Genomic DNA, 19,768 nt, shown 5'->3' with positions numbered 1-19,768 from the left:
GCACAAAAATAGCTTCACTAAAACACCCTGACTGTTCTTTAAAAACTGAGCATTTGGCATAACCCAGAACCCAAACCTCCAAGTTGAGTCCTCTTCATACTGTCAGGAGCTTTGTTCTCTGCCTGCCACTGAGACAGCCTACCAGAAGGCTAGAAAAATCCTCACAGCACATCAAAAACTTCCTCCCCCATTTCAGTTATCTTTTGAAATCACCTAGATAGTTGCTGAACTACTTTGTTTGTACTCCTTGTTTTCAACAAGTTACATCCAAAATTATGCCAAAAGGCCTGAAGTCTGTTTTGTAATACATACTTTCTCCAAATAGCTCAGACTTCAACGTGTGTTTGACTCCAGCAGTTCGCATTAAAGTCATAATGTTGAGATGTGCGAGTTCTGCTGTCATCCTTTCACATATTTACTGGCAGCAAGCCCAGGATCAGTCCCAATGATTCCTTCTTGCTCCGGTGCCAAGCTTGCCAATTTACTATACATCAACAGTTATCTTTTCTGATGGTTTAGTAATTTCCCAAAGTTCATGAAACATCAACAGTTTAAACCAGGCACATTACCCAATCCAATAGTATTGGGCACAAGCTATTTGTTCTCAAGAACCTAGAAACACTGGACAGCACTGCTTCTCAGTATCTCCCTTGTTATTACCGCAATCATATAATGGTTTGGGTTGGAAGGGACCTTAAAGCTCACAGTTCCACCACCCGCCTCCCACAGGCAAGGTCAATTTCCACTAGACCAGGCTGCTCAAAGCCCCATCTGTCAATGTTATTTTGCTTTTTACCTAACTGATATCCAGGGACCTATAAAACACAGAAGTGTTCAGAATTAGGGTAGAAATACTTAACTAAATTATTACCTTTTATCATCTGGACCTGTGCCTGCTCGAAGACCTATACCACCATTAGAATTGTTTTCATCCCTCCAATTCATTCCCAACTCCCTACACCTAGCCCTACTGGGTTATAATTTTAACATGGCTTAAATTTTCAGTCACATTACAGCAGATATATCAATACTGCAGATGCACACTGCAATCTTAATACCACAAATTTATCTCAATACATGTAGCTTACCTTCAGTCATATTACATGGCTCATTCGTGTCAGAAAGTTCCTAATAATGCAGTTCAAGCATAATAAGACAAGAAGACTTGAACTTTACGGCAAAACTATTCTGATTTATACCACATGGACCAAAGATGCACTGAAGTGGTTAAAAGATGATGGGAATAGATGATGCTTCAGATAAACCAAACCAGGTATTACCTCTTTTCCTCAAGTCACAGCAGCTGAAACCTGGTATCTGGGGACTCTGACATCCAGTCAATATATTGCTTAAATGAAGATACTGCATTGTCAGCAGCATGAGTGTCAGGATGGCAACATCATGCTCTGCTGATGGATCAAAGGCTTTCTCCTTCAACAGCACTTGGGACATGAAGCTCTGTCATTTGTAGCACACCAATGCTTTCCTAACAGGCACCAACAAAATGCTTTTGTTGCCTTCTACCAAAAACCTAGATGGGGCTTTGCTGTTTCACAGCCTTGCCGCAGGCTGGCTCTGGCACTGGACAGCAACAGCATCCTGACTTGCTCAGCATGCAAGATGCAAGTTGGTGTTTGTATTTTGATTGCAACCGTAAAAACAAATTACACAATACCCATTACACAGCAGTTAAACCCAAGTTTTCAGAAGTGAGACAGATCCAATTTCTTTCCTATTCTGAACATATTAGACTGAACAGTGCTGCTAACAATCTAGATCTGAATAGAAGATAGGCATGTATTTGAAAAATACCGATCAGAAGAGTATCTATGGCCTATCAGTTTCACAAGAGGGAAAAAAAATAGGCTGAGCAATTTTGAAAGTATATTAATGATGTGATGATAGCCTTCTATGGTGGGGCTATGGAACTGATAGACAGGGGTAGAGCAGTTGATGTCATCTACCTGGACTTGTGCAGAGCATTCAACACTGTCCCACACAACATCCTTGTCTCTAAACTGGAGAGACATCAATTTGATGGATGGACCACTGGGTGGATAAAGAACTGGCTGGATGGCTGCACACAAAGAGTTGCGGTCAATGGCTCAATGTCCAGCTGGAGACCAGTAACGAGTGGTGTCCCTCAGGGATCGGGGTTGGGATCAGTCTTTTCAACATCTTTGTCGCTGACATGGACAGTGGAATTGAGTGCGCCCTCAGCAAGTTTGCTGATGACACCAAGCTGTGTGGTTCGGTTGATACACTGGAGGGAAGGAATGCCATCCAGGGGGACCTCAACACACTTGCGAGGTGGGCTGATGATGCCAACCTCATGAAGTTTAATCATGCCAAGTGCAAGGTCCTACACCTGGGTCGGAGCAATCCCAGGCACAGCTACAGGTTGGGCAGAGAAGAGATTCAGAGCAGCCCTGAGGAGAAGGACTTGGGGGTGTTGGTTGATGAGAAAATGAACATGAGCCGGCTTCAGTGTGCGCTCGCAGCTCAGAAAGCAACCGTATCCTGGGCTGCATCAAAAGGAACGTGACCAGCAGGGCGAAGGAGGTGATCCTGCCCCTCTGCTCTGCTCTCCTGAGACCTCACCTGGAGCATTGTGTGCAGTTCTGGTGTCCTCAACATAAAAAGGACATGGAGCTGTTGGAACAAGTCCAGAGAAGGGCCACGAGGATGATCAGGGACTGGAGCACCTCCTGTATGGAGACAGGCTGAGAAAGTTGGGGCTGTTCAGCCTGCAGAAAAGCCTGGTCTGCGTGGAGACCTCATAGCAGCCTTCCAGCATATGAAGGGGGCTCATAAGGATGCTGGTGAGGGACTCTTCATTTGAGATTTTAGTGATAGGACAAGGGGTAACGGGTCAAAACTTAAACAGGCGAAGTTTAGATTGGATGAAAGGAAGTTCTTTTCTGTGAGGGTGGTGAGGCACTGGAATGGGTTGCCCAGAGAGGTTGTGAATGCTCCATCCCTGGCAGTGTTCAAGGCCAGGCTGGACAAAGCCTTGGGTGACATGGTTTAGTGGGAGGTGTCCCTGCTCATGGCAGAAGGACTGGAGCTAGATGACCTTAAGGTCATTTCCAACCCTAACTATTCTATGATTCTATGATTCTATAGCTGAATGGAATTTTGGCCTGCCGCAGACAGATTCCACACACTACAACAGGGATGCAACTGTCCCCATGACTGACATGTCATATATTGCACTGATCTCAGACCATCTATTTACAGAAAGGATAACTATGAGTAAGAGGATTCTGATAGAAGGAGCAAGCAACTGACAGCTGAAAAACTCAATTTAGATGAGCAGCAGTCCATCTACATTGGGAAGAAGTGAGATCAAAACACTCAAGAGTATCTCTCAGCACCTGATGGAAACAGGAGAAAGTTACTATTATAAGAAAAGGAACATAACTGGACTAATGAGAAAAAGACAAAGAAGTTTAAACTGAGTAGCAGAAAAAATGTTTTCCTCTAGTTTGAAGTCAGGCTGCAAGCTCTCCCACTGCCCAGAGCAGCAGCAACATACTGCTAGTTAAGTGATAAATGAACATCATGAATACATAACACGACGTGGTTTGTAAGCAAATTATTTGAACTAGCAACTCTGAATTCTACCACTGTTTAATCAAATTTCACCTAGAATACATTATTTGGATGGCTTAGCACTGCTTCAAGACAACACGGCACTATTTGTTTGCCCGGCTGAGCAGCAATATGGAGCATGTCACAGTAGCTTTGATTAGGGTCATACTTCATCGAGACTTTCCATCTTCTGAGCACACAATCTCATCTTCACTGAGACTCCATTTTGAAAAAATTCAGGCAAACAGAAAGGTTTTTTATTTGTCCAGTCTTAGATGCTCAAAATGTAAAAGCAGCCTCCCAAAGAAGGTGCCTGCACATCCTCATTACCTTCCTTGAAGTATGAGCCATAAAGTGCATTAATACCAGTCTCGCTCACAGTTCCCCAAGATTATTGTAATTTTCTCTCCCCTATGTCCCGTTCACTTTCCATACACTGCCAACTTGAGAGTCAATGTCAGTGATATTTCAATTACCTTTTAATGGAGACATCCAGATCCTTCAGGCAGTCAACAATAGTGCTTCTATGCCGCTGTACTGCATTATGGTCTGTCTGCACAGTTTTCAACAATGATGTCAAAGCTACATATCTGAGATAAGGACATATAGGAATGAACAGTTTGACAGTAAGAATTTCTATGCACACTCACACCCCCAGAACTCAGTCCTGTTTTGCAACACAACAGGGTTCTTGCACTCGGTAACAAACCTTCCAGGGGACTGCCTGGCCTATCTTCAAAGGTGAGTAACCACCTAAACTGTGATGAGCACAACAACACCCTGATGCTGGACAAGCACCCATCCCAGCTGCTGGGCTTATGTCAGTTGTTCTGTCTTCACCAAGATTTTGAAAAATCAAGGCAATTAAAGATTAGACCTCTGCAGATCATACACTCAAACTAGCGTGAATCGCATCTCCCATGGCTGGAGTCTTCTACCTATAACAGGATTTGCAATCAAAATACCCAGAGATGGTATATCATACACACAGACTAATCAAGTTAAAGGCAGGTCCACAGTGAAGATTTGCACGGGTAATATAATGCACCAAGAGAGAAGAAAGCTAGACAGTCATACTAACCCCAACAACAGTACTTCCTGAAGAGGTCTACAGCAAAGCTCTACTGCAGCACAATCTTTACATAATTGCTTCTCATGCATTTTAAACTGGGTGTTGCCAAAACACACCTCATGCAACTTACCTAATGTTTTTGTCATTGTTTAGTAAGAAACGGCCCAGGATGTTAATGGCTAACACCTATAGAGAGAGTGAGGGAAGGTCAGTGATCGAAAAAAGCTTCTGGTCATCTCTGCTTTCAAGATGATCTTAAAGGCAATGTGTCCAAGTTACTACTGCAGTTTTTGGCCAAAAGCGAAGAACTCTAGAGGCTGCCTCAGCAGAAGAAAAACTAAGAAAACACAGCACAGGCTCTCTCTTGCTCTCAAGGGAGCACAGTCTGCAGGAAGTTTTGCTATCTTTTGTTATTAAAAAAAATTTTAAAAACCAACAAAAAACAAATACCACTTTCTGAAGCGGCTACAGTCTTACCTAGAGCCAACTGCAGAGCTATGTCTGGGTGAAACAACTTTGCTTCATGTCCTCCACAAAAATTACTCTAATACAACCTGGGGAGGGCAGGGGCATAGCAAAGACAACTTACCCGCAGCCCACTCTCAGATTTTATGTCCATTATCGTCAGCACAGTTTCATAGAGAATGGCATTACCCACATTTTTACTTGTTTCCGTATTGGTGGCAACCTGGAGAAAAGAAACAAAATCAGGGACTCCAACCCATCCAAAGAAGATCTCCTGCCGGCAGTTTGGAAAATCATGAGGTAAAACTAACCAATCACTAGCAAACAAGTATCACATCTAGTAACATGTGTCTCTTACAGCGAAATTCCACACAGCACACCAATTTGCTGTATCCTCACTGGCGCTGCTGAATCCAAAGTACTAAGAAACCAGAAGAGAAAGTTTAAACTGCTCATCGACCTTTCAGACCTCACCTGTGCAAGTATATCATTCATTGCTTCACTAGAATCATCATCATTTCGTCCCAGAATTCTTAGTAACCGCAGGATTCGTACCTGTTTGACAAAATAAAGCAAAGCAAAGCTCACTGGATGGTAGCGTTTTACCTTAGGGCCATGAAATGCCCAGCACATTTTCTGAGGAGTAGGAAAGAAGCAGAACAAGCTGCTAATTTCCATTCCTAAGCAAAATGCTTATCCTTACCAAGACCTTTACCAACAAGAACAGGCTTATGCTGTGCTCATTTTCTTCCCAGTAGCCAGAACTGTTTAAGAGTACCTCTGCTACCCACTAGGGCACACACTTGCATGACCAACGCATTACTGCTTCCCCCTCGTCACAACTTCGCATAATATGATAAGGCACTACAACTGCTGTTCAAACTAAAGCAGGTGCTTTTCACTAAGGTAAACGAAGAGCATCTGCACAATCAGCTCTAACAAAGACACAAAAAATCTTAAAATCAACACAGCTGCTCTGAGGTACTCACCTCATGACACCTAAGACTCAAAACAGCGCTGGAATTAAATCAGTTCTTACCTGCAAAAAGGGGTCACTGATCCCAGACACATCATGCTCTGGTGAATATCCAGACATGATAAGGTTCTTCAGAATACGAACTAATTGGGGAACAAGCTGTGAAGAAGAGAGTTGTCCTATTAGGGTGTAGTTCCTTCCCTCACCCCAGCTTTTAAGCACCGGTCCAAGAACAAATCTTGTATTTGAAATAAGTCAGTCTATGGATTTCTCCACAAAGTTCAACCTGCGTACCTAAAGCTGATGTTACACAAATATCTACAGCTCAGCTAGAGCACAATGAGAAACAGTTAAGCTGGGTCCTGAGCACCATGTTGCATCTTTAAAGAGCTAAATCTACCAGAGCCTGGCAGTTGAGACATGAGAGGAAATACCAACTTGAATTCCCCTCTGCATAAAAAGGGGATGTGCTGGGACTATAAAAATGGTATAATTCCAGGACTTTGCCTCAGGGCTTTACATTAGCTCCTGACTAATTCTTTGCATGCATCTCCATGGAAGCATCAGGCACAGCCAAGTGTCTTGATCTTTTCAAGTACTGTACTATTATGATTACATTATTAACAACTCCTTCAAGTTTGACACTCCATTCAGCTTAGCTTCTAGAAAGAAAAGCTTTGTGATCTGTTCCCTCTCTAAGAGCTTCCAAACAGGACAGAGAATGGATTTCCCTCCAGCCTTCCCCCAGGGCTCTACTGTCAGACTGCGCAAGTAGTTCCAGGGTCTGTTCTCTTCATCACAAACTTCTTGGCAAGAGCAGCAATATTAAAATGGCCAAGCCCTTTGCCTCGCTGCTGTTAGAAGGGTTCTGCATAGCAACAGAGAAACTGATGGCAGCACTGCTACTACGCCAGATTTGGGAGCACAAAATCGTATCAACTTACACTGTTCGTATTTTAAGGTTTCTTTCCAACTGTGCAGGCTAAACAATACTTTCAAAAGCAGTTCAGATTACTCAGATGTTGATGTCTATGGTCTCCCAGTAGACACCTACCCATGGGAGTAGGTTATCTTTCAAGACTTGTACATAGCTTTGAAGAAATTCTACCTATTTCCAAATGTTTGGTTCAATTCCCTTCATCTTGGATGCATAGAATCATAGAATACTTAGGGTGGGAAAAGACCTTAAGATCATCTAGTTCCAACCGCCATGCCATGGGCAGGGACACCTCATGCTAAATCATGTCACCCAAGGCCTCATCCAGCCTGGCCTTGAACACTGCCAGGGATGGAGCATTCACAGCCTCCCTGGGCAATCTATTCCAGCGCCTCACCACCCTAACAGGAAAGAATTTCCTCCTTAGATCCAATCTAAACTTCCCCTGTTTACGTTTTAACCCCTTACCCCTTGTCCTATCACTACAGTCTCTAATGAGGAGTCCCTCCCCAGCATCCCTACAGGCCCCCTTCAGATACTGGAAGGCTGCTATGAGGTCTCCACGCAGCCTTCTCTTCTCCAAGCTGAACAGCCCCAACTTTCTCAGCCTGTCTTCATACAGGAGGTGCTCCAGTCCCTGATCATCCTTATGGCCTCCTCTGGACTTGTTCCAACAGTTCCATGTCCTTTTTATGTTGAGGACACCAGAACTGCACACAATGCTCCAGGTGAGGTCTCAGGAGAGCAGAGCAGAGGGGCAGGATCACCTCCTTCGCCCTGCTGGTCACGCTCCTTTTGATGCAGCCCAGGATACGGTTGGCTTTCTGGGCTGCAATCATCTAGCATTTCTCCATAGTATCTCACACTTGCCAAGCAACTAATCAGTTTAGGGCAGAACACAGCAAATAAGCCAATTATTAAAGCAGACAAGCTGTAATAAATTTACTGTTTATCTCAAAAAAACGTAATAGCAGCTGTGAGTAACAAAACAGTCTTAGGCATGAAGTGGAAGATAATTTTCAACACATCCAATGGAAAATCTTAAGGCTGAAAATCAGAAACTGGACTCATTTTCATTAAGCTGTAAGAGAAAAATCACTCCTGGTGGATGACGTAGAGATGCAGATCTTTATAAGCTTTATTCTTTTCATAAGAAGTTTCTTCCATCCCTCTCTGCTGGTATCATTAAAATAATCTAGACACTGTCTGGAGATGATGTGACAAACTAGACAGAAGTGTTATGGTGGTTGCATTAACTGTATTTTCCCTTCCTGAATCATGGCTAGCACCAGGACAGCATCATTCTCTCAACTCATGTATGACAAGAGTTTAGCAAAGTGTTCTGTACAAAACTCTTCTCAATGATTTATCTTTAAGACTTCACAGACTTTCCCACCCTTGAGATGGACTGCTTCTGCATTCATGTCTGCCTACAAGGCAGGAATTGCACTCACTCTAATTGTTACCAGATTAGAGATTGCTTGTAGTAAAGTGTCACTTCTGACAACATCAAATCACGAAGGTGCTTCAGGTTCAGGACAGACAGTAGCAGAAAGTGCCAAAAGGACAGTGTGACTTAAAGAGCACAACAGCTGCAGGTGGACATACCAAACAGGCAATGTTCTCTGGGCTGAATTCCTGTACATTTGAGGTACAGTGCAACCAGTAGAGTTCCCAAATCATCTCTTTTTATTCCTACCTTCACTGTTCAGGAAATACATACCCCTCTAAAAACAGGCATTTCACAAAACAAACAAAAAGGAACCATGAATTTTTTATCATCTGCCTTAAAGAGGAAACCAAAAGGTGCAGCAACATATTTTCCCAAGACAAATGGAGTGACCTGCAGGAGCATTCCTGGAACCCTGATTAACATTTTCTTTGCCTTCTAATATGCAAGAGTTATCAGGACTGAGGACAGAACAAAGAGAATCATTAGAGCTACAGATATTGATTGAGGGTCACTCCGCCCCCAATCTTCTGTTGTCAAATTCAACCATGAAACACATCAGCAGTGCAGCTGTACTTAATAGCTCCTTGCAGCACAGCAAGCCCACTTACAGGTAGCCAAGTCTCTCCTGCTCCCTTTTGGGAAGCACTCAAGGTTCAGGCAAAACACAAAGCCCTGTTTTTGATAAGAAAGAAAACCAGGGCTACAGTTGGCTTAGGCAGAAAAAAATTTCCAAAAGTATTCCTCAAATGAAAGTGAGCTTGAGGAAAGCAGAATCATGTCTGGAGAAGACCACAACTGAGATTCAGGGCTGCCATGGGCATAGAGGTTTAGTGACAAGACAAGACCAGCACAAAAAAGCATTACACAAGTAGAATCAATCTAAGCATGTGGCACCAATCACAGATGTGGCATTAAGAGGTACTGCTTCACAAGTGACAAGCGTCTACAGATTTAATGCAAGCATGCACCATCTAGAAGAATTAACTCTTACCTTTTCATTCTAACACACAGCAGGATTCCAAATAGACAAAAGGGACAAAACAGATGAAGCAGGCATTAGGGAGAAATTCATGTATACCATTCACAGCATAAACAACTACACAGGGTAGCTAGAGAAGAATGTACCTCGTACCTAAATTTTGTGGACTCAGCTCTTTTCTCTTTTCCCATCACTATCACCTCAACTGAGCAATTAGTAGCAGGGATGGCTACCTTAAAGATGACCCTAGTCCCACTTCCATTCCTGCTTTGATGTATGCAACCAGGGCAAGGGAAGATGCATGCCAAAATGCTAAGATTCACCAAAGGATGCACTGCTTGAGATTCCTAGTGGTACAGACAAGCCATGGAAGAAGAGTACATAAGCACCTTTAATACTTTTCAGAGGAGCAAACAGCCAGTTCTGTTCTACCAGCTTTGCTCAACTTCTTCTTCCAAGAAGTCAGAATTCTAATCAGTGCAATTTTCAGATGTCCTTCTATTGGTAGTGTTTCATACAGCAGTAATACTGCACAGCAAACTACAACAAACAGCATGAGGAAGCTCGGGGGTGGGGAGGAGAAGCAAACATTCCTAACCAGAGGAAGTGACATTGACTCTCAAACCCTTAAGTTAAAATGATAGATAATGCAACAAAACATGCACCAAAGGCGAGTTATCTATACAGCTAGAAGTTCCAGTGGTATTTTTGACCCAAGTTTATAAAAATATGCGGCTGTGGTTAAGATACTGAGGTGCCAGTACAAACCTCAGTTTTTCATCTTTGCCTCTTTACGTTTAATACATTTGTGATGCCAATGTCACTATGCATTTAGCTACAAAGAGTGGAAAAAACCCTAAGGGAATAAAGAGGACATTTTATACCTAACTTTCGGATGAGTTTCATTCTGCACAATCTTAAGACTGATGTTCTGTAACTTACCCAACTTATTGAAGGGGATTAGGGCTAGATACTTACAAAATTCTCAAACATAACGACTCTTTTAATTTTGATAACAAGCAGACTTCTCACCACAAATATTTCATTAAAAGACATGCACATTGCTTTTGGTAGAGAAACTAAGAGGACACATTATAAAAAAACAAAAAAAAAAACAAAACAAAATGCAACACAAAACCCCAACAAACTAAGCCACCCCCCCCCCCCCCCCCCAAATCCTCAGCCATTCACAAACAAACCTATTAATATTAACTTTGCACTATTATCAGTTCACACTTACCTTTCTAAAGTGTGCAAGCATGTCTGGGCTTCTCTCACACATCTCTGTGAGGAGGACAACTGATGTGTGAAGAACACCTAAAGGTAAAGGGAAAAAATGAAAAAAGTATCTCCATTTAACATAATTTCATTGGCTCCAGGCATATTACAAAGATCATAAGGAAACAACACGAAATCATAAAAAAAAAGATATCATTCTTGAATTCAACGGATCTACCCCAATATATTTGTGCTCGCTGCTGTGGCCAAGGGAAAGCGGACAGCAGTGTGCTCATGTCTTAGAGCTGCAATTAAAAGTCAAAGGAGGAGAGGACTGGAACTTTGTCTGCATAAACTGACGTAAATATACAGTCAGATGGTAACAGACACAGTTTGACTAGATGATTTTTAAGGTTCTTCCAACCCAAACCCTTCTATATTCTATACACACACATAACTCTACAAGGACAACAGACATGTTAATTGCATTGTAGGTGTTGGGTTCCTCACAGTTCCTGATTTTTCTCTTCTGATTTGGGCACTGACCTGATGTGACCTCAGAAGGTCTCAGAACTCTAGAGAAAGACTCCAGGAGCTGCGTGGTCACACCAGTGCATGCGCACCGGCAGCCAGCTGCTGTGTGCCCTGCCATAGCAAAACTCCGGCTAAGGGGCTCTGAAAGCAGCTAGAAAAGGCACAGCATTTAGAACCCTCTTAACTAGGTATCAGTGCTGGATAGCGTGTGAGAAACTTAACAATGAGCATCATTGTACATCCGTATTGAGCTGCAACACAGCAATCTCCCCCAGATGCTACCTTTTTCAGTTAATAATTTTCTGCAGCTGTTAAGTCTGTACTGGAGAGCTCCTGACTCAGAAAGAGAGCAGAAGCTTCCTTAATAAGCAACATTTTCTACAGAGATGACAACATTTATATTCCACAAGCTATGCAGCTTTCTGACCTCCTACAGGTTCTATCCAAAATTTGTTTTGAAATACGCATCTATCTATAAAGCTTACATCCAGCTTTCTTAACACTGACGTTGCTTACTTACCACCAAGATCTTCCAAAAGGCTGCTAAAAGAGTTTCATAGATGTTCTGTTTTACAGAAAGCTCAACACAAAGCCCATGGATAAGACTAATGGAAAGGAGATGTTGATTTTTAAGGATGAGGAAAGCAGAAAGGATCATCTGGTTCTTGAATGCAGGTGAACCTAGACTCAACTTTCTGCATTCTCATATTTAAAGAGGGAACAGGGGGAACAGAACGGCTCTAAGCTTTTTAGCATTGCATTAAGACAAAGACAGACTATCTCATGCTGCCAAGATGGATCATGTAGGCATTACTTACTGACAGAGTCTTACAGACCACTGCCTATGTGAAGCACTGCATACTCTAAATGTTCTGATCATCACATTTTAAATTAAGGTAAACTAGATGCACCATACACACCATATCCCACATGCACTGCCCCTTAGTACTACTGGCATTTACAACTACCTTGTCTTGAGACAGAACTTCTCGCTGTAATGGGTTTTCAGCACTGTAAACATCTACTGTACACCCACGTAACATGCTCATTGCAGATGTGCCACAGGAGTAAGACTCTGGGAAGTGAGCACTAGGCTTGATGCAAATTAGTCAAGGTGTTAGTATTAGAATTTCTCTTAAATGATCTTCTAGAAGCACTTATGCAAGAAAATGCATTAAAACAGAATAATCTCACAAAGTAACACTGAAGTGAGAATCTGTTTTCTGAAGTAGTTCTGATGGAAAACAGCACCGAAGAAAGACTCTTTCCTGACAGTCATAAAGGTATCTCAGTCCTGGGAATGCCCACTAAAATGATGTCAGAGAATCCGACAGTCCTATGGTAACAGGACACACACATAAAACCCCAACTCTAAACAACGCTCTTTAGAGTCTGTTTAGGTGGAATACTGGATTAAAAAAAAAAAAAAATTACAATCTTTCCCATTCTGCCTATTCTGAAGTTTATCAAAAACATTTGAGTGAAAGAGTTCCTTTTGTCACCTTTGCCATGTAAAACACCTGCTGACTAGTAGAGCCATACACACCCCTTCTTTCTGAAAGACATTTGCTTTCACTGCACAGAAACAGGAAGAAACAAATCACACAAATACACCTCAAAAGTTCCTTCCCAACAAAACATACAGGTAGTGCACCATCCTGTAAAGGATGGCATAACCTGGCTAAGTAGAGTCCCGGGTATTACCATGGTTCTTCTCATTCAGCAAGTTTTTGGTGGCTGGCAGGAACATCTCCATGAGTTCAGGCACCTTTCTAATGACATGAACAGCACACAATGCTGCCTGTATAGGAAAGACATCTCTGTTAGTACATACCATAATGACAACGATACATGCTTTGAGAACATCCAGCACAGTGGGAGCTATCACAAATTTCATAATATGCAAAGGCCTGGAAAATTTATGGTACATTTTCCCAACTTTCTACCACATGAGATACAAAATAGCATCACAGAGTTCAGTAAAACTACCACAAGTGAGAAGGTGGGGAGGAAAAAAAAAAAAAAAAAAGGCACTGAGCTACAAAGTAATACACCCACTAGCAATAGCTCATTTTTACATTATTCACTTCAGAAGTGGTAATAACTGCAAAGCAGTTCTACCTTTTAAGACTATTTCAGTCTGTCTTCCTGTTGCTAGGGAGGGCATAACGTATTGGAAGCAGCCAATTAAATTTATGTCAAATGATGGCTCTTTTTTTCCTCTGAATATCACCTCCTTCCCCACAAAATAACTATAATTCCTCTCACAGGTGGTGTGTCCTGTGAAAAACAAAGAATAATGCAAAAAACTTGCCTATTTCTTTTAGGGTACAGAAGCAACAGGAGACACTGTTCTTTGCTGCTGCTTGATAATCAAGTGCACTGAAGGCCTCTTCCCAGAATACAGCAATATCTCCTAGCACTACTTTTTCTCCAATCTCTCTCTAGGTCCAGCCCTAGACAAAGAAGTAACAACACATCTCTTCCTAAATCCTACTGACTCTCACCCTCCCTAAAAATGACAATTAAATAAATGTAAGAGAACAAGGGTGATTACATTTTGCAGATGCTATGGCACGCTTGCTATGGAAACAAGACAACTTAAAGTTGCTTGCTTGTTTTAAACCCTTAACCTCTCTTGTATATTACTGCTGGAGACTGCCAAAATAGAAACAACTGCCTCACCTGTTGGAGGCTTGTCTTTTAGAGACTTTCACACCTTCTGGCTACAGACAAGAAGTTTTGACCTCTATCTGTCTTTCACACTGGGAAAATACTCAGCCAGCATGTTCCAAGCCTCCTACTGTTCCAGATATTAGCAAGGCATCTGATCAACCTTGAGTTTTAATCCATAACAAAGTATTCAAAAGTTCCTTGAAGTACCTTCTTCCTAAGATAGGAGTTTGACGTTTTGAGGAGCTTTTCCACCTCTCCTGCAAGGTCTCTGCACATTTCTGAGGAGCCCATGCAGCCAAGAGTGCAGAGTGCCAGCCCCTGCACATATTGCGTGCTGTGATTAAGGTCACTGTAAAGGGAAAGAAAAAGAAATGGAAAAAGCCAGTAAGCATGCGCAGAGAACCTGAACACACAGGAAAAGGCATCTGTATCTGCAGTCATCTAACCTAGCCACATACCTGGTGCAGGATAACTCTCCAGGTTCTCAGCTATTTGAGAGCATAGAATCACAGAATAGTTAGGGTTGGAAAAGGACCTTAAGATCATCTAGTTCCAACCCCCTGCCATGGGCAGGGACGCAGAGCAACAGCAACTTTGAGTGCATGTGCCTCAGGGTTTACTAATACTTCTACTTAGAAACCCCAGTTACAAAGATAAAATACTTAGTTAAAACCATCAGGTGGGTACCTAGGGATTGAGCCAAGAAGAAGAAAGACCCCACAATTCTGTTAAAACTTCTGAAGATAAAATGCTGTAGTTTGGAATTTGTATGCAGAAAAGAACCTAACATGAGGTACAGTCCTGCAGTGACTCTGTGGGTTGTTCAGTTTAAATATGCTCTAGGACAGGCTTTAGCTTCTGCATTTAGAACTAAACAGTGTAGAAATATCTATGTAAAAATATCCTCTGTCCTGAGGATAATTACAAAGCCCACCACTTGCACACCTTGAAAATCATCCATGCAGGAATCCTGTTTAGTAATCCTAAACGTTCCTATGCCTAAGAAAGTTGCAAAGCAGTCAATGAGAAGTTAAACCACCTAACCGTAGGTGCCATTCTTAAGGCCGGCTACCAGTGTCAGACCAAGTACAAGACAATACAGCTTTCACATGGCAATCCCAACAGCCTTTCAAACTGATTTCTGTGTTACTTTTCCATCTGACTATTTGGTATTTTTGTTGCCACAGTATCCAGGATCAGTGCTGAAGAAAGTAAGAAGTATGATTCCTGGTTTGGGAGCAAGGGGAGCTGCGGACTACATGATGGGAGAGCTGGGAAAGTGAGTGCTATGTAACCAAATGCTCACAGCATGCAGAAAAGCCAGAGAAAGTATTCTGGTTGTAACACCAAGCAGTTATGGCAACATGCAGGCAAAAGTACAGACAGTACATGCCACTAAATGGGTTGGTTGTTTCCTTCAACAGATTTTTGGCAGCTATATAAAGCTGTGTGTATAGCAAGTGTGTGCTTACTTTTTTCTACCAAAAATCTAGGTCTTGTTCTAAATAATGAAAGATAATGCCATAAATCAAATGCTTTCATGTCTAGATAAAAGCAAGACAAAGTGGTAGATGCAGAAGCCAAAGAAGAAAGGAATAAACAACCCACTAAGGTGGTGGGAAGCTGCCCATCCATTTTGCTCAGCTTCAGTCTGACCCATTTCCAGTTCAAACTCTAAACACTTACCACACAAATTCATTTTAAAATAAATAATCAAGAGAAGTCTTAACCTAACAGCCTGGTTGCAATGGAAAAGCCTTACAGGTATGACATTTCAATGAAAAATCCTTGAATCTTTTTCATTTCAATGAAAAATCCAAATGTCTCTTCTCTCCTGGACAAGAAGTCCAAAGTTATCAGATCCTCAGGCCTGCAGTTTTCTCAAGTTTCTTTCCAAGCACTTTAAGGCTGCAGCCCAACTGAAGATCAGTACTTCACTTGCTAATATCTGGGAAGCTTATGTTCTAAAAGTAAATAACAATAAAAACAGACACCACACTAACCAACCAAGCCTCTGGATAAATCAACTAGAACCCAGTTATTCCACCCTTCCTACCATCCATCTTGAAAAGGGAAATGAACTGATCATCTACTAAACTATAATGTAAAACAGTCTCAGTTAAACAGCATTCTGCTGAGAGAAAAAAAGAGTAAAAAAAAAGAAGTTATGTCCCATCTTCTCTTCTCTGATTTTAGCACGATGCCAAGCAGACACCAAATTCCAAGTTGCCATCCTTGCTTCCAAGGAAAACTATCCATCAGGATCATTAGGCCAACCTTAAAAAGAAAGCAGGACACAGCGCCTTGATCCTTAAAGTCAAACAACTCTTCAGAAGTCATCAGCAGAAGCCAAGTAAACAAACCAGGCCAACATGGATGCAGCAATATATATGACTTTGTGGCATATGATGGTGAGTCCAGACCACAAAGTTTTAAGAACATCCTGATTCAATCGTATTTAGAAGGTGCATGGACTTTTACCGATGCTGCATTATGCTCCCCTGGCTCCTTCCTACTGCATGCTGGGAGATAACTAATTTACAGAAATGGAAGAAAGTTCTTTGCGACACTTAGAGGTCTCCTGCACTGGCCCAGCAGTTTACTGTGGTCATTTACTTTTCCTGATTTTATTTATCTTAACATAGCCTCCAGAAACACACACTACCATTCTGCCACTGTTCCATGAAGTGCTGTTTGCCACACACATCTCTTGAGGACCAATGCAATTTTATACTCTCTTCCCTCTAAGGAAGCTAGACAGGATCATCCAACACAATACAACACTGGAACAGTCTTGTATGGTCAACAGCATATACCAAACTGAAGATACCAGTTTTTTAACACAGGGGAAAATACCTAAAGTAGTCAAAATATCATTGTTAGCAGTGTGCTTTCAGATCCTGAAACCTCAAAGCATGTGTTGATGGAGAGAGAGGTGGTACCCTTACTTCTTGATGCAATTGGTCATAAGAAGATGGACATCCTGTCTCTCATCCAGCAGCAACATGGCACCTAAGTACCCAATGCGCTTGTCTGTGAATTTCTGAGAGGCAATGAGCTTGAGGCACTCCAACTGGAAAAAAACAAAAGGAAAAAAAAGAAGAAAAAACAAAAAGACAGAATTAGCTTAAACTACTACTTAGGTAGAAACAGTTTGAATTTTGATGTGTACTCATTTAGGTGTCAGAATGCATTTTTAAAAGTATATTTTATTCCCATTTTAGTAATGTGGAAAACAAAGAAAAGTTAAATGACTCAAAGCTCCTAAGAAGCCAGCAGGAAAGTGATTAGCAGCTCCTGCATCCTGAAGTAGCTAAACACTGTTGGCCTTCCATGACTGACCTCAGATGTACCAGGTATGTGGGTTTATGTCTGACCACAAAAGTAAAAGATAGCAAATTTATAGAAACAAGAAATCCATCATTAAAAAAGTAAAGATCTGGAAATCTCTATTATGCATCATGTTTGATCTGCACTGGAAATTTCTGAACTGGGCTTAAATAGGTTCATCTACCTATGAGAGAGAGGATCAGTGCTCTCTAAGTTGTTGAACACGGGCATGTAGTGATAGGACAAGGAGTAATGGCTTTAAGAGGTAAAAAGAGGGTAGATTTAGAGTATATATTAGGAAGTTCTTCCCTGTGAGGGTGCTGAGGCGCTGGCACAGGGTGCCCAGAGAAGCTGTGGCTGCCCCATCCCTGGCAGTGTTCAAGGCCAGGTTGGACACAGGGGCTTGGAGCAAGCTGCTCTAGCGGAAGGGGTCCCTGCCCGTGGCAGGGGCTGGAACTGGATGAGCTTTAAGGTCCCTTTCCACACAAACCAGGCTGGGATTCTATGATACTAAAATCAGATTTTGCTTGTTATAATCTGTAACTAACTTGCTAGCCAGGTAAACCAGAATACAGTAAGCGACAGCTAAGTTTTTGCACTGCTCTGTAATCTCTACTTCAACCCCTGAAGTCTGACTAAAACCATATGCACTGTAGCCACCACAAGCTTCCCTTTAACAATGTAGAAATGTCAACTATGTTCAACGGCATGAAGGAGATCCCTAAGATAACATGCATAGTTGCTACTTGCACTCAGATGATTAAAAATTTAATAGGTAACCCATTTTTCAATTTAACAATTTCTTACTGCAAAAAGAAATTAACCACATTACTACATACTAAAATGTTTTTCTCTAACAGAAAACTGAGTATAACCAATATCTACTTTCTAGACAGGAAGTAGCAGAAATGGCTTCTCGAAGCTGGTAAGAGCTCTATGCCTCACAAACATACCCTGCAAGTCTGTTTTACAAATTAGCTGGAGCTGCAAGGCAGTGTACACAGTAGGCTGAAGGAGGAGTCACACAGAGCTTGCAGCAGATCATTGTAAAGGAAGTACAGGGGCATGTACAGGCAGAAATACAGGCTTTTCATGGTCCCTTCCCTAAGGAAGCTTGAATAAGGCAACAGACACAGGGTAGATGCAAGCAGCACACACAGATCGGGAAGGTAAAGTTGTACATGATACTGGTAAAGAAACTGAAATGCCAGAGAACATAAATGCTATGGCCTAGCCACTGACAGCTCACAGCTAAGTGGCATCAGAACATACAACTCAACTATCCAAGAAGTTGTTACTATTTCAGCTAGTCACCATGTCACTATGTCAGCTAGAGCAAGGTGACAAATAGGTTAAAAACAAAAAAAAAACACAACAAAAAAAAAAAACACAAAAAATACTTGAGAGTTTAGTTTGAGGTAGCTGGAAATACAGAATAAAGAAACATTTTTGAATAATATCAGTCATCCACATGCATGACTGAGTTTCAACAATGGGCAAGATCAACCAGGGAAAAGGTAGAGAACACCAGATATTCACCTTCTATCCTTCCAGTGGAAAATTACCTTAAAGTTACCTTTTTGTGAGAGAATAACTCACCTCTGAACCAACTTTCCTACCCTCATTTACAAGACACTTTCTTACACAAACCTCTGCAAAAATACAGTGTAGAATTGATAACACCTAAACTACAATGAAAGAGCCAAAGGCAGAAGACAAATGTCTAAGAAAAAGCAGAAGGAAACTAATGACTGCAACAGACACTGTAAGATATATTTCTAGTACTTTTGAATTTGAAAGATATAATTGACATTTACCACATGAAACGCTGGTGAGTTCTTGTTTCACTTGTATACAAATACATGCAAACTAGCGTCATGCACAATGATACTGTGCATGAAACATGAGAAACATTATCAGCTGAAGCTCTTACTACATCTAATTAGTGGAAGAAATCTTGATACCATTATACCTGTTTCATTCAAGGGAACAATTAAAATCTGCTACATCGGTACTGTAACAGATACACTAGTAAAGCTGGATATAGCCAGACTACAACTTACCTAAGATTTTACTGACACAGCCACTCTTCCAAGTGGATTTTTTTTTTGCAAGCAGAAATAATGACAACACTAATAAAGTTATTTCACGATTTGCCCAGACTGCTTGACAATTCTAAGCTTGCAAAAATGGCCTTTGCACATGCTCAAGAGAACCTGCCATCCAGTGCACTTCAGCATGCACTGGTTAAATGCAGGGCCCATGCTCCTATTTTTGTACAACATACCCTGGATCAAAGCTGAGGATCCCTGACATGGAAAGAAGTAGATCAACCACTCACTAATGCTAACACCTTCTCTAAATTCTCTTTTATTACTGGTTGTATTATCCACAGTCTTAGCTGAAGTCGGTTCTGCTTACACCTTTAAGAGAGGCTGTCTTACAAAGCCTGTGGCCCTCTCCTGTTTTCTACCAAAACAAATTTGCTGTCTATTTATCCTGTCCCTCTCAGAAACCTCCTGTCTACAGTGTTG

The 19,768-nt window shown here is 41.7% G+C and overlaps 1 protein-coding gene and 1 non-coding gene across 4 annotated transcripts in view; both read right to left on the bottom strand.

The window, feature by feature from the left end:
* The window catches only part of AP1G1 (adaptor related protein complex 1 subunit gamma 1), a 47,591-nt gene that overhangs the window by 12,902 nt on the left and 14,921 nt on the right, over positions 1–19,768 (bottom strand). For all 3 annotated transcript variants that reach the window (XM_061471778.1, XM_061471779.1, XM_061471780.1), the window contains exons 3-11: positions 16,853–16,977; positions 14,112–14,253; positions 12,933–13,029; positions 10,717–10,793; positions 6,171–6,266; positions 5,606–5,686; positions 5,256–5,354; positions 4,797–4,852; positions 4,071–4,184 (exon numbers count right to left, since the gene is read on the bottom strand). In XM_061471778.1, coding sequence (XP_061327762.1) covers positions 4,071–4,184; positions 4,797–4,852; positions 5,256–5,354; positions 5,606–5,686; positions 6,171–6,266; positions 10,717–10,793; positions 12,933–13,029; positions 14,112–14,253; positions 16,853–16,977 — 887 coding nt within the window. The remainder of the gene's footprint in view (positions 1–4,070; positions 4,185–4,796; positions 4,853–5,255; positions 5,355–5,605; positions 5,687–6,170; positions 6,267–10,716; positions 10,794–12,932; positions 13,030–14,111; positions 14,254–16,852; positions 16,978–19,768) is intronic.
* Positions 1,362–1,444, bottom strand: LOC133278725 (small nucleolar RNA SNORD71). The gene has a single exon (XR_009746677.1). It is a non-coding gene; the product is annotated as a small nucleolar RNA SNORD71 (small nucleolar RNA).

The sequence above is a fragment of the Pezoporus flaviventris genome, unplaced genomic scaffold (genome assembly GCF_033815535.1).
Source record: "Pezoporus flaviventris isolate CSIRO_AGI_PZ_B2104156 unplaced genomic scaffold, CSIRO_AGI_Pfla_v1 ptg000067l, whole genome shotgun sequence".
NCBI lineage: Eukaryota > Metazoa > Chordata > Aves > Psittaciformes > Psittacidae > Pezoporus > Pezoporus flaviventris.
The sequence above is the reverse complement of the archived record's forward strand: the minus strand, read 5'-3'. Positions and strand labels throughout refer to the sequence as shown.